Source organism: Oncorhynchus tshawytscha, unplaced genomic scaffold (assembly GCF_018296145.1).
Source record: "Oncorhynchus tshawytscha isolate Ot180627B unplaced genomic scaffold, Otsh_v2.0 Un_contig_9630_pilon_pilon, whole genome shotgun sequence".
NCBI lineage: Eukaryota > Metazoa > Chordata > Actinopteri > Salmoniformes > Salmonidae > Oncorhynchus > Oncorhynchus tshawytscha.
In genome coordinates, this window is record NW_024609284.1 from 108060 (window position 1) to 120000 (window position 11941).

General features: G+C 45.4%; 1 protein-coding gene across 2 annotated transcripts in view; it reads left to right on the forward strand.

Annotated features, from left to right (window-relative positions):
• The first annotated feature begins 2879 nt into the window (after positions 1 to 2879).
• LOC112237200 (C-type lectin domain family 4 member M-like) overlaps positions 2880 to 11941 on the forward strand; it is a 12688-nt gene continuing 3626 nt past the window's right edge. Inside the window, exons 1-5 of one of the 2 annotated variants that reach the window (XM_042314762.1) lie at positions 2880 to 3100; positions 3310 to 3411; positions 3509 to 4036; positions 4132 to 4274; positions 11635 to 11941. The exon at positions 11635 to 11941 is cut by the window's right edge and continues 115 nt beyond it. In XM_042314762.1, the coding sequence (XP_042170696.1) occupies positions 2959 to 3100; positions 3310 to 3411; positions 3509 to 4036; positions 4132 to 4274; positions 11635 to 11739 (1020 nt within the window). In that variant the 5' untranslated portion in view covers positions 2880 to 2958 and the 3' untranslated portion in view covers positions 11740 to 11941. The remainder of the gene's footprint in view (positions 3101 to 3309; positions 3412 to 3508; positions 4037 to 4131; positions 4275 to 11634) is intronic. The other variant, XM_042314761.1, reaches the window with a different exon arrangement.

An 11941-nucleotide genomic window follows, 5' to 3' on the forward strand; every position in this document is an offset into this window, starting at 1 on the left:
AGTGCAATAGAGATTGCATCATCTGTGGATCTGTTTAGGCGGTATGCAAATTGGAGTGGGTCTAGGGTTTCTGGGATAATGGTGTTGATGTGAGCCATACCAGCCTTTCAAAGCACTTCATGGCTACGGACGTGAGTGCCACGGGTCTGTAGTCATTTAGGCAGGTTGCCTTTGTGTTCTTGGGAACAGGGACTATGGTGGTCTGCTTGAAGCATGTTGGTATTACAGACTCAATCAGGGACATGTTGAAAATGTCAGTGAAGACACCTGCCAGTTCGTCAGCACATGCCCGGAGCACACGTTCTGGTAATCCATCTGGCCCCGCAGCCTTGTAAATGTTGATCTGTTTTAAGGTCTTACTCACGTCGGCTACGGAGAGTGTGATCACACAGTCGTCCGGAACAGCTGACGCTCTCATGCATGACTGAGTGTTGCTTGCCTTGAAGCGAGCATAGAGGTGATTTAGCTCATCTGGTAGGCTCGTGTCACTGGGCAGCTCGTGGCTGTGCTTCCCTTTATAGTCTGTAATAGTTTGCAAGCCCTGCCACATCCGACGAGCACCGGAGCCGGTGTAGTATGATTCAATCTTAGCCATGTATTGACGCTTTGCCTGTTTGATGGTTCGTTGCAGGGCATTGCTGGATTTATTGTAAGCTTCCGGGTTAGAGTCCCGCACCTTGAAAGCGGCAGCTCTACCCTTTAGCTCAGTGTGAATGTTGCCTGTAATCCATGGCTTCTGGTTGGGGTATGTACATAAAGCCAGTGACTGATGTGATGTATTCCTCAATGTCATCGGAAGAATCCCGGAACATGTTCCAGTCTGTGATAGCAAAACAGTCCTGTAGTTTAGCATCTTCTTCATCTGACCATTTCTTCATAGACCGAGTCACTGGTGCTTCCTGATTTAATTTTAGCTTGTAAGCAGGAATCAGGAGGATAGAATTGTGGTCAGATTTACCAAATGGAGGGCGAGGGAGAGCTCTGTACACATCTCTGTGTGTGGAGTACAGGTGTGCTAGAACCACCACAACTACCAACAAAATCACCACAACCACCACCACCACCACTACCACAACAACCGACACTACCACAACCGACACTACCACCACTACCACCACAACTATCAACAAAACCACCACAACCACCACTACCACAACAACCGACACTACCACAACCGACACAACCACCACTACACCACAACTGACACAACCACCACAACAACCACAACCGCTACCACCACTACCTCAGTTGTCTGACTAAGCGCTATTTCTCTCTCTCTTAACCACTCACTCTCTCCCACTGTCTCCCTCTCTCTCTGTCTGTTCCATCTCCCCTTCCTCCAGGTGAAACCCCCACACCCCCTCCACCCCCCGTCCACCCAGCTGACTGTAATGCCTCTTACTGGCAGCTTTCTGCCAACCTGACCGACGGTGTCAACTGGACAGGCATCGTCTGTGTCACCCTATGCCAAGACAACGGGGCCCTGAACACTTCTATGGCGTTGGGCCCCAGGGCCGAGAACGTGACCCGGGTGGCTTGCAGCACCACCTGCTGTTCAAAGAAGGTAGAATTGGTGAACAGGGCAGGCAATGTGGGTGAAGTGAAGGACTCTGTTGAGATGGTAGGGAGCTTTACAGCCCAGGGCCCCGTTTCCCAAAAGCATTTAAAGGCTCCATCGTTATTACCACAGGATCCTATTGTTCTAAGATTAATTTAGCCTTAATATGCTTTGGGAAACTGTGCCCAGGTCTCTGTCACTACAGCTGTACATGTAGTTAGTACTACATCCACCCAGGTCGCTGTCACCATCACTACAGCTGTACCTGTAGTTAGTACTACATCCACCCAGGTCTCTGTCACCAACACTACAGATGTAGGTGTAGTTAGTACTACATCCACCCAGGTCTCTGTCACCAACACTACAGCTGTACCTGTAGTTAGTACTACATCCACCCAGGTCTCTGTCACCAACACTACAGCTGTACCTGTAGTTAGTAGTACATCCACCCAGGTCTCTGTCACCAACACTACAGTTATACCTGTAGTTAGTACTTCGTCCACCAGAGGGCCACCTTTGACTCTGTCCCTGTATCTAATGATCTGTGTGATGCTTTCTCTCCTCCTGTGGAATAGAGTGGAGCTGTGGAGTTGTATAGTAGTTAATGTAGGTAGATGTCATGTGGAACAGTGGAATCAGTGCAGAGAGAGTTGTGTCATTAGATGTAACCAGTATGTTTATGTTATGTTGTACTGAAAGACAGGGTGGAAATATGAACTTTTTGTCATAATACATGTGAAGGGTTTTTATTCTTCCTTCTATTCTCTTAAATCTGTCAAACTGCAACTATGGAGATGTTGTCAAAACTTCTGCTTTTCATTCTGAGTATCTCTTCACAGTCAGTATAGATAGAACAAAGAGCCTATATGATACAGATCTAGAATCAGGTTTCCCTCCCAAAATCCTAACTGTAACCATTTGTGGTGGACATTAAAATGGACCTAAGATCAGTGTCTTGTGGCAACTTCCCCCCTGCACCACCAGTCACAGAGTGCAAGACATAATTGTCTCTCCATTTGAAGGCTGGGGGTGCTGTAAACTTAGTCAGGATATATGTAGGGTATATGTGAATGTATCCAAAATTGGGACCCTGTGACCCACACATTCATCATATAGCATGATATAGAGTCATATCATGTCGTATATGATCACTTCGGTTGAATCACATGTTTAAAACGAATGATCACTGTAGGAAACAAACATATTCAGATTAGGAACTAAGGCTGGTGCAAGTCACGTGGGGACCAGTTTCCCCTTCACTGTTGAAAGTTAAAACAAAAGTGTGACTACAGTAAATCACACATATGCAGGACAGTGCAGGGAGAAGACACAGCTATAGACGTATATTAGAGTTGAGGTTAGAAGTAGAAGTTACTGTATTTGAGCACAAGTGTGTTAAGATGTCAGAGGGAGTCTATGAAAACTCAGATGGATTTGAAGACAACAAACCTGATGTAATGAAGAACACAGACATTGATGACCAATTATATGGCAACGTAGGAGCCTTCAAACCCAGTCGAAGTGATGGAGTTGTTGCTTCAGGTAAGATCACACACACACAGACACACAGACACACACACACACAGACACACACACACAAATTACACACACACAAATTACACACAAATTACACACATTGAACAGGTGATATTACCCTGTATTGCTACAGCTTAAATTGTCCCAATCTTGGATGATACAGTAAAACACATTACCAAAGATTACTTTACTAACTTTAACAATTTGTGATTTAGTTCATTTTCAGTGGTGGAAGAGACCCTCTGGAGTTGCTGCAGTGTGTCTGGGGCTGCTGTGTGTTCTCTTATTGGCAGGGATCATAGGCCTGGCTGTCTACTGTAAGTTTAGTATGTTGTCACTGAGACTTATTAAGTAGCCTACTTAATCATCAATGGTGAGGAAATTACATTTTTAATGAACTCTTCCTTTTTACAGATGGAGTCATTGGTCATCACTACTCAACAGAGAGAGACCAGCTACAGGCCAGTTACAACACCCTGACCAAAGAGAGAGACCAGCTACAGACCAGTTACACCAACATGACTGAAGAGAGTACCCAGCTCCAGACCAGTTACAACACCCTGACCAAAGAGAGAGACCAGCTACAGACCAGTTGCAACAACATGACTGAAGAGAGAAACCAGCTACAGACCCGTTACAACACCCTGACCAAAGAGAGAGACCAGCTACAGACCAGTTACACCAACATGACTGAAGAGAGTACCCAGCTCCAGACCAGTTACAACACCCTGACCAAAGAGAGAGACCAGCTACAGACCAGTTGCAACAACATGACTGAAGAGAGAAACCAGCTACAGACCCGTTACAACACCCTGACCAAAGAGAGAGACCAGCTACAGACCAGTTGCATCAACATAACTGAAGAGAGAAACCAGCTAAAGACCAGTTACAACAACATGATTGAAGAGAGAGACCAGCTACAGATCAGGGTTAGGTTCTATGGTGAGTGGAGTTCATTTATTTCATTTAGTACATAGAAGAGATGTCGTATATTTGTTGACTTTTGAATGCCTGCTATTCTGATGTGTTCATCTCAGAGAAACCCTGTCTAGCTGGATGGTGGAAGTTTGGCACCAGCTGTTATTATGTCTCCTCCACGATGAACTCATCTGGGGCCGGTCAGAGGGAGTGCAGAACAATGGGAGGAGAGTTGGTTGTTATAAACAGCAGAGAAGAACAGGTAATAGATAATACATTATTAATACTAAAATACTACAGTTTCTTTATTATCATCTACTTCTCCGATTAGTATTCAACATGTATAACCAACTGCATTGCAAATGTTCATATCACTGTCAATTTTTTAAATACATTTCCTCTCAGAAACGAAAGTTTGCATGAAATTATATAAACTCAGCAAAAATAAATATTTCTATGAACATAAACTGAACAAGTTCCACAGACATGGAATAATGTGTCCCTGAACAAAGGGGGTGGGGGGTCAAAATCAAAAGTAACAGTCAGTATCTGGTGTGGCCACCAGCTTCATTAACTTTTTTTTATGGCTGAAGGGGCAGTATTGAGTAGCTTGGATGAAAGGTGCACAGAGGTGCCCATATTAAACTGCCTGCTCCTCAGTCCCAGTTGCTAATATATATATATATATATGCATATTATTATTCATATTGGATAGAAAACACTCTGATGTTTCTAAAACTGTTGATGTCTGTGAGTATAAAATAATTCATATGGCAGGCAAAAACCTGAGACAAAATCCAAACAGGAAGTGGGAATTATGAGGCTGGTCGATTTTTAACCAAGATCCTATTGAAATTACAGCGAGATATGGATGAGTTAGATGTCAACAGTCTGTAGAACTTTGTCTGATGCCTCTACTGTGAAGGGGGGCCTATTGAGAGGAGAATTAGTCAGGTCTGCCACGAGGTGACCATAATCTAACCATACACGTTCACATGAGAGGGAGCTCTGTTCCATCGCTCATCTGAAGTCAATGGAATTCTCCGGTTGGAACGTTATTCAAGATTTATGTTCAAAACATTCTAAAGATTGACTCAATACATCGTTTGACATGTTTCTACTGACTGTTACGGAACTTTTGGACATTTCATCAGCTTTTAGTGAACGCGCTTCGTGACTTTGGATTTGTTTCCCAAACGCTCTAACAATAGTAGCTATTTGGACATAAATGATGGACATTACCGAAACAAAACAAATATTTCTTGTGGGAGTCCTGGGAGTGCATTCCGACAAGGATCAGCAAAGGTAAGTGAAGATTTATAATGCTTTTTATGAGTTTTGTTGACTGCACAATTTGGCGGGTAACTGTATGGCTTCCTTTTGTGGCTGAACGCTGTTTTCAGATGATTGAATATTGTGCTTTTGCCGTAAAGCTTTTTAAAATCTGACACAGTGGTTGCATTAAGAACAAGTGTATCTTTAGTTCTACATAAAACATGTATCTTTCATCAAAGTTTATGATGAGTATTTATGTTATTTGACGTGGCTGTCTGCAATTTCTCAGGATATTTTGGAGGCATTTCTGAACATGGCACCAATGTAAACTGAGGTTTTTGTAAAAAAATATTAACTTTATCGAACAAAACACATATGTATTGTGTAACATGAAGTCACGAGTGTCATCTGATGAAGATCATCAAAGGTTTGTGATTCATTTTATCTCTATATCTGCTTTTTGTGACTCCTGTCTTTGGCTGGAAAAATTACTGTGTTTGTCTGTGATTTTGCGGTGACCTAACATAATCGTTTGTGGTGCTTCCGCTGAAAAGCCTATTTGAAATCGGACACTTTGTTGGGATTAAGAACAACATTACATTTAAAATGGTATGTTTGAGGAATTTTAATTATGAGATTTCTGTTGTTTGAATTTGGCGCCCTGCACTTTCACTGGCTGTTGTCATATCGATCCCGTTACCAGGATTTCATTAGAAATCCTGGTAACGGGCATAAGAAGCCATAAGTGTGAAGTACTGCAGCGCATCTTCTCCTCATGGATTGCACCAGATTTGCCAGTTTTTGCTGTGAGATGTTACCCCACTCTTCCACCAAGGTACCTGCAAGTTCCCGGACATTTCTGGGGGGAATGGCCCTAGCCCTCACCCTCCGATCCAACAGGTCCCAGACGTGCTCAATGGGTTAGAGATCCGGGCTCTTTGGCAGAACACAGACATTCTTGTCTTGAGGGAAATTACGCACAGAACGAGCCGTATGATTTGGGGTTCGCATTCTAGTTTGTATATTTCTTTGTTGGCCGGTTATGGTTCCCAATCAGAGGCAGCTGACTATCGTTGTCTCTGATTGGGGATCATACTTAGGCAGCCCTTTTTCCGTTTTCTGTATAGGTTCTTAGCCTTACAGGACTGTGTGCATTCGTTTTTTTGTCTTTGTTATTTTGTTTTGGTGTCATCAATAAAAAGACGATGTACGCCTACCACGCTGCACCTTGGTCCACTCCTTCTACAAACGAGAGCCGTAACAGAAGATCCCACCACCAACGAACCAAGCAGCGTGCCCCGGAGTGGAGGACATCATGGACATGGGAGGAGGTAATGGCAGGGCATGAGAGCCTGCCGTGGAAACAGGCGGAAGGAGCGAGTGAGGAACGGCGGCGATACCAGGAGTCACGGCAAGGAAAGAAGCAAGAGAGGCAGCCGCCCCCAAATATTGGGGGGGAACACGGGTTGGCGAGCGCAGCGAGCAGAACGAACGGAACTAAGGGGTGAACGAGAACCAACTCCCTGTAAACACAATGATGAGTTGGTCACGGTTCAAGTGCCACATTTTCCGGTTCTGTGCACCGTGTCTTCAGTGTGCATCCATAGCCCGGTGCACTCTGTGCAAGCTCCCCGCTGTTGCCGTGCTAGAGTGGGCATTCAGAGAGGACGGATTGTGCCGGTTCAGTGCTCCTGGTCTCCGGTGCGTCTCTTCAGCCCAGGATATCCTGCACCAGCTCTACGCTTGGTATCCCCAGTTCGCCAACACAACCCAGTGAGGCCTGTGCCAGCTTCCTGCACTTGCCGTGCTACAGGGGTATTCAGCCAGGACGCGTTGTGCCAGCTCTGCACTCCAGACCTCCAGTGCGCCTCCACGGCCCAGTATATTGTACGCCGGCTATACGCACGATGCCTCCAGTGTGCCTTCTTAGCCCAGTGCGTCCTGTGCCAGCTCTCCACACTCACCGAGCTAAAGTGGGTATCCAGCCAGGCTGCCTTGTGGCAGCTCCACGTACCAGGCTGCCAGTACATCTCCTCAGTCCGGTGAGACCTGTTCCGGCTCCACGTACGAAGCCTCCAGTGATGATCCATGGCACGAAGCCTCCAGTGATGATCCATGGCCCGGATCCTGTAGTGATGATCCGTGGAACAAAGCCTCCAGTGATAATCCATGGCCCAGAGCCTCCAGCGATAATCCATGGCCCGGAGCCTCAATACCTCTGGAGGAAGCTGCAGAAGTTTTGGAGGAGGTGGACATGCCTTGAGAGCTGGTGCTATGGACTGTAGATATGTAAAGAGAAACATTTTAAACATATATATATTTTTTTCATAATTTAACATGCGTTGGTGGAGGTGGCTGTATTCAAATTTCAGGGGGCAGGGACACCAGACAAGGCTGCTGTGGTGGTGTGACTAGAGGAGATGGAGGAGGTAATTGGTCCAGAGGAGGCCGCTTCAGTGGTGATAGACAGGGGTGTGGTGTGCATCATGGTGGTGGATGAAACCGCTGACAATGGCTTGGTGGAGCTAGTGTTTGTGGTGGTGGGGTTGAAGGACCGACAGTGGTGTGGCTGAGAGAACAGGCACGTGGTCTACGTCGGCAGCAGGAGGCTCCAGCGGCTCCTATAGGTGTTGCACACTGGGAGGCACTGGCGGTGGTGACGAAGCTGTCAGGGGGGATTCCTGTGGGGGCGTCCAGCTGAGGCGATGGCATCAATGGTGTCATCCATAGCAGCCCTCTCCTGTGCCCTCTGTGTTCTGAGCGCTGCCCGATGCCCTTTCTCCTCTGCCTCGGCCCTCTCCTTCTCACCCCTCTCCTGCCACTGGCACGTGTATTCCTCCTCGGTGAGGCATGCGGTAACAACTGGGAGTCTTCTGTATCGGTATAGCCGATACTTCAGGACAGTTAGGATGTGCCCCAGGTCCTTCGCTCTCAGCCCCTCTATTAGGGGGTGCTCTTCTAGGGCTGGGACTGGAGCAGGGGCTGGGGGTCCTCCTGTGGTCTCTGGGGAGGAGGTGCTGGTGGACGACACAGTGCTGCTATTCAAGGAGATGCGATGGTGGGACCCGGTAGGGACCAAGACGGCATTAGACGGGACCTTTCAATGGCTGAAGGGTCAAAAAGGAAGAGGCCACATTTCTTAAACTCTTCCACCACATAGCGCATGTCCTTGCAGTGCTGGGACGGGTAGCGGAGTGCTCTGGCAAATTCTGATTTGTTTACCATGTAGGAGTGGTCAACATGGCTGTGGTCTCCAGCTACCTAGGAGAACTCAGCCTTTAAAGAGCCAGACTATGCCACGTCCAGAGGCTGCAGGGCATGGGTGCATTGTGGTGAAAGACAAAGAAGTCTTCCCGCGATCACCTCTGGGTCCATGTGGATCTTGTGCCCATCGAAGAGAAGAAGGAGAGGGTGCTCTTTCACTGTATGCTTATTGCAGTACTCAGACCACTTCCTGAACAGGTCCCGGTCAATGTAGCCACTGTTTGACGGTCCATACAAGGCTTGGGAGGGGCCTCCCAATGTGTTGTGGCCGCAGGGACGAGACATCTCTCTCTCGTCCTCTCTCTCTGAAGCAGGCCAGCTCGGTGATGTGTTCCTTGGTCCGCAGAGCATGCTGGTGTGTTTCGCGCCCCAGGGGGACAGCACTTTGTGCCTGCTCTGACTGCTACTAAACCCAGACTCGTCACACTTTTAGATTTGTCTGAGTTTCCCCCTCAACCCACTCTCCTCCAAGTGCTTCTCATAAGAAGTGTAGAAGGTGTCCATGGACGGACGTGTGGCACACTCAGCTCTCACCCTGTCCAGGGTGTCCAGCCTCCTCATGCTCAGGTTCTTGTGCCTCCTCCTGATCATTTCCCAACACCTCTTCCCCAGTGGTGGGATTGTCTTCCCTGGGTGCTGAAACCTGGAAGAGAATAGAATGAAAATTCTCCATCCTGGATGAAATATACAATATACATCCACATTTACATCACACACATTAAGAACAGTCAGTCCAGCATTCTACATACATTAAACCTCTTGGGGATAGTGAGACGCTAGCGTCTCAAGTGGCCAATAGCCTCGGGAAATGCATAGCGCCAAATTCAAATAAAACGCGTTAAAACTCAAACTTTCATTAAACAGTTGCGACGAGCAAACCCGTATCCGGGAGCATAATCATAGCCTCAAATGCATTAGCATAACGCAACGGACATAAATACCCCTAGAAACTTTTCCTATTCATGAAAATCGAAAATGAAATGAAATAAATATATTCAAACACAAGCTTAGCCTTTTGTTAACACTGTCATCTCAGATTTTCAAAATATGCATTACAGCCAACGCTAGACAAGCATTTGTGTAAGTTTATCATGGCATAATGCTATGTTAGGCTCTGCTGGCAGCAGGCAACATTTTCACGAAAATAAGAAAAGCAACCAAATTAAATCATTTTCCTTTGAAGAACTTCAGATGCTTTCACTCAGGAGACTCCCAGTTAGATAGCAAATGTTCCTTTTTTCCAAAAATATGATTTTTGTAGGCGAAATAGCTCCCGTTTCTTCATCATGCTTGGCTGAGAAATCGACCCTAAAATGCTGCAACTATAACGCCAAACTTTTTTCAAAATTTGCTCCATAATATCGACAGAAACACGGCAAACGTTTTTTAGGATCCATCCTCAAGGTGTTTTTAACAAATATATTCGATAATATATCCGTCGAGGCAGTTGGTTTCTCATAAGAAGCGATTGGAAAAATGGCTACCTCAGTATTTTACGCAAGGTTTTCTGCGGGAGACACCATGTGACCACATGCCATATATGGTCCCTTACAGCCAATTTTCAAGGGAAATGCCTAAAAAGACGTCACAATGCTGTAGACACCTTGTGGAAAACGTGGAAAACGTAAGCTCATTCGTAGCTTATTCACAGCCATATAAGGAGTCATTGGCATGATTGGATTGGATTTTTATCTGGGTTTCGCCTGTAACATCAGTTCTGTGTCACTCACAGACAATATCTTTGCAGTTTTGGAAACGTCAGCGTGTCTTCTTTCCAAAGCTGTCAATTATATGCATAGTCGAGCATCTTTTCGTGACAAAATATCTTGTTTAAAACGGGAATGTTTTACATCCAAAAATTAAAATAGCGCGCCCTAAATCCAACTGGTTAAATCACACATGCAGGGTACTCAATTAAAGCTACACTCGTTGTGAATCCAGCCAACATGTCAGATTTTAAAAATGCTTTTCGGCGAAAGCATGAGAAGCTATTATCTGATAGCATGCACCCACCTGAACCAGTTGTAAACAAAAGAACTAGCGTAGCAGGCGCTACACAAAACGCTGAAATAAAATATAAAACATGCATTACCTTTGACGAGCTTCTTTGTTGGCACTCCAATATGTCCCATAAACATCACAATTGGTCCTTTTTTTCTCTCGATTAATTCCGTCCATGTATACCCAAAATGTCCATTTATAAAGCAGGTTTGATCCGGAAAAAAACAGCTTGCCAAAACACAACGTCACTACAAAACATTTCAAAAGTTGCCTATAAACTTTGCCAAAATATTTCAAACTACTTTTGTAATACAACTTTAGGTATTTTTAAACGTTAATAATCGATCAAATTGTAGACGGGGCAATCTGTATTCAATAGAGCAAGTAAACAAAACATGCACCTTTTTTCGTCTTGCACTCTCAACAGTGTAACGGTGTTCCAGGATGTGCTTCTTCTTCGTTGCACCAATGATTAACTTCAACCCAATTCCAAAGACTGGTGACATCCTGTGGAAGTTGTAGGAACTATAAATGGTCGCTATCAAATATCCCTTGGCAAAGACAACTGAGGGAACGGTCAGAGGCAAAAAAAATAACAAATTCTGAACAGTTTTTCCTCTGGGTTTTGCCTGCTACATAAGTTCTGTTATAGTCACAGACATGATTGAACCAGTTTTAGAAACTTCAGAGTGTTTTCTATCCACACCTACTAATCATATGCATATAATATATTCCTGGCATGAGTAGCAGGAAGTTGAAATTGTGCACGCTATTTATCCAAAAGTTGAAATGCTCCCTATCCTTTTAACACATTGAACACCAGATACCTTCTGATTTCATCAGCCTCTGTCTGGTGAAGGGGAACCCACGGCTGGCACAGTAGATTCAATACTGCTCCAGAGAATGTTCATCCTTGGTGCAAGCAATGTGGGTGATCCAATGTGGGTGGTCCCCTACGACCACCATGGGTGACCTGACCGGGGGTCTGCCGAGCTGCACCATGAACCTTGGTAGATAAGAAAATTAAACTGTTACTAGCAGATCAAATTAACATACATGTGGTCATCTCCTAAAAACAATAGATGCCTGAACTTGGAAGCCTGACAGATAGTCATCCCTGCATGGAACATGTCCACCTGACTCCACTGCTTCCTCTTGTCGTCCTCCATGCTGTGTTGGGAACGTAGCTAAATAACTTGGCAGCCTGACAGATAGTCATCCCTGCATGGAACATGTCCACCTGACTCCACTGCTTCCTCTTGTCGTCCTCCATGCTGTGTTGGGAACGTAGCTAAATAACTTGGCATAATATACACATTCTAGAAATATAACTCCATCTGAATATGTATAAACATCTACAATACATAGCTAAGGCATTGAAAGGTGATG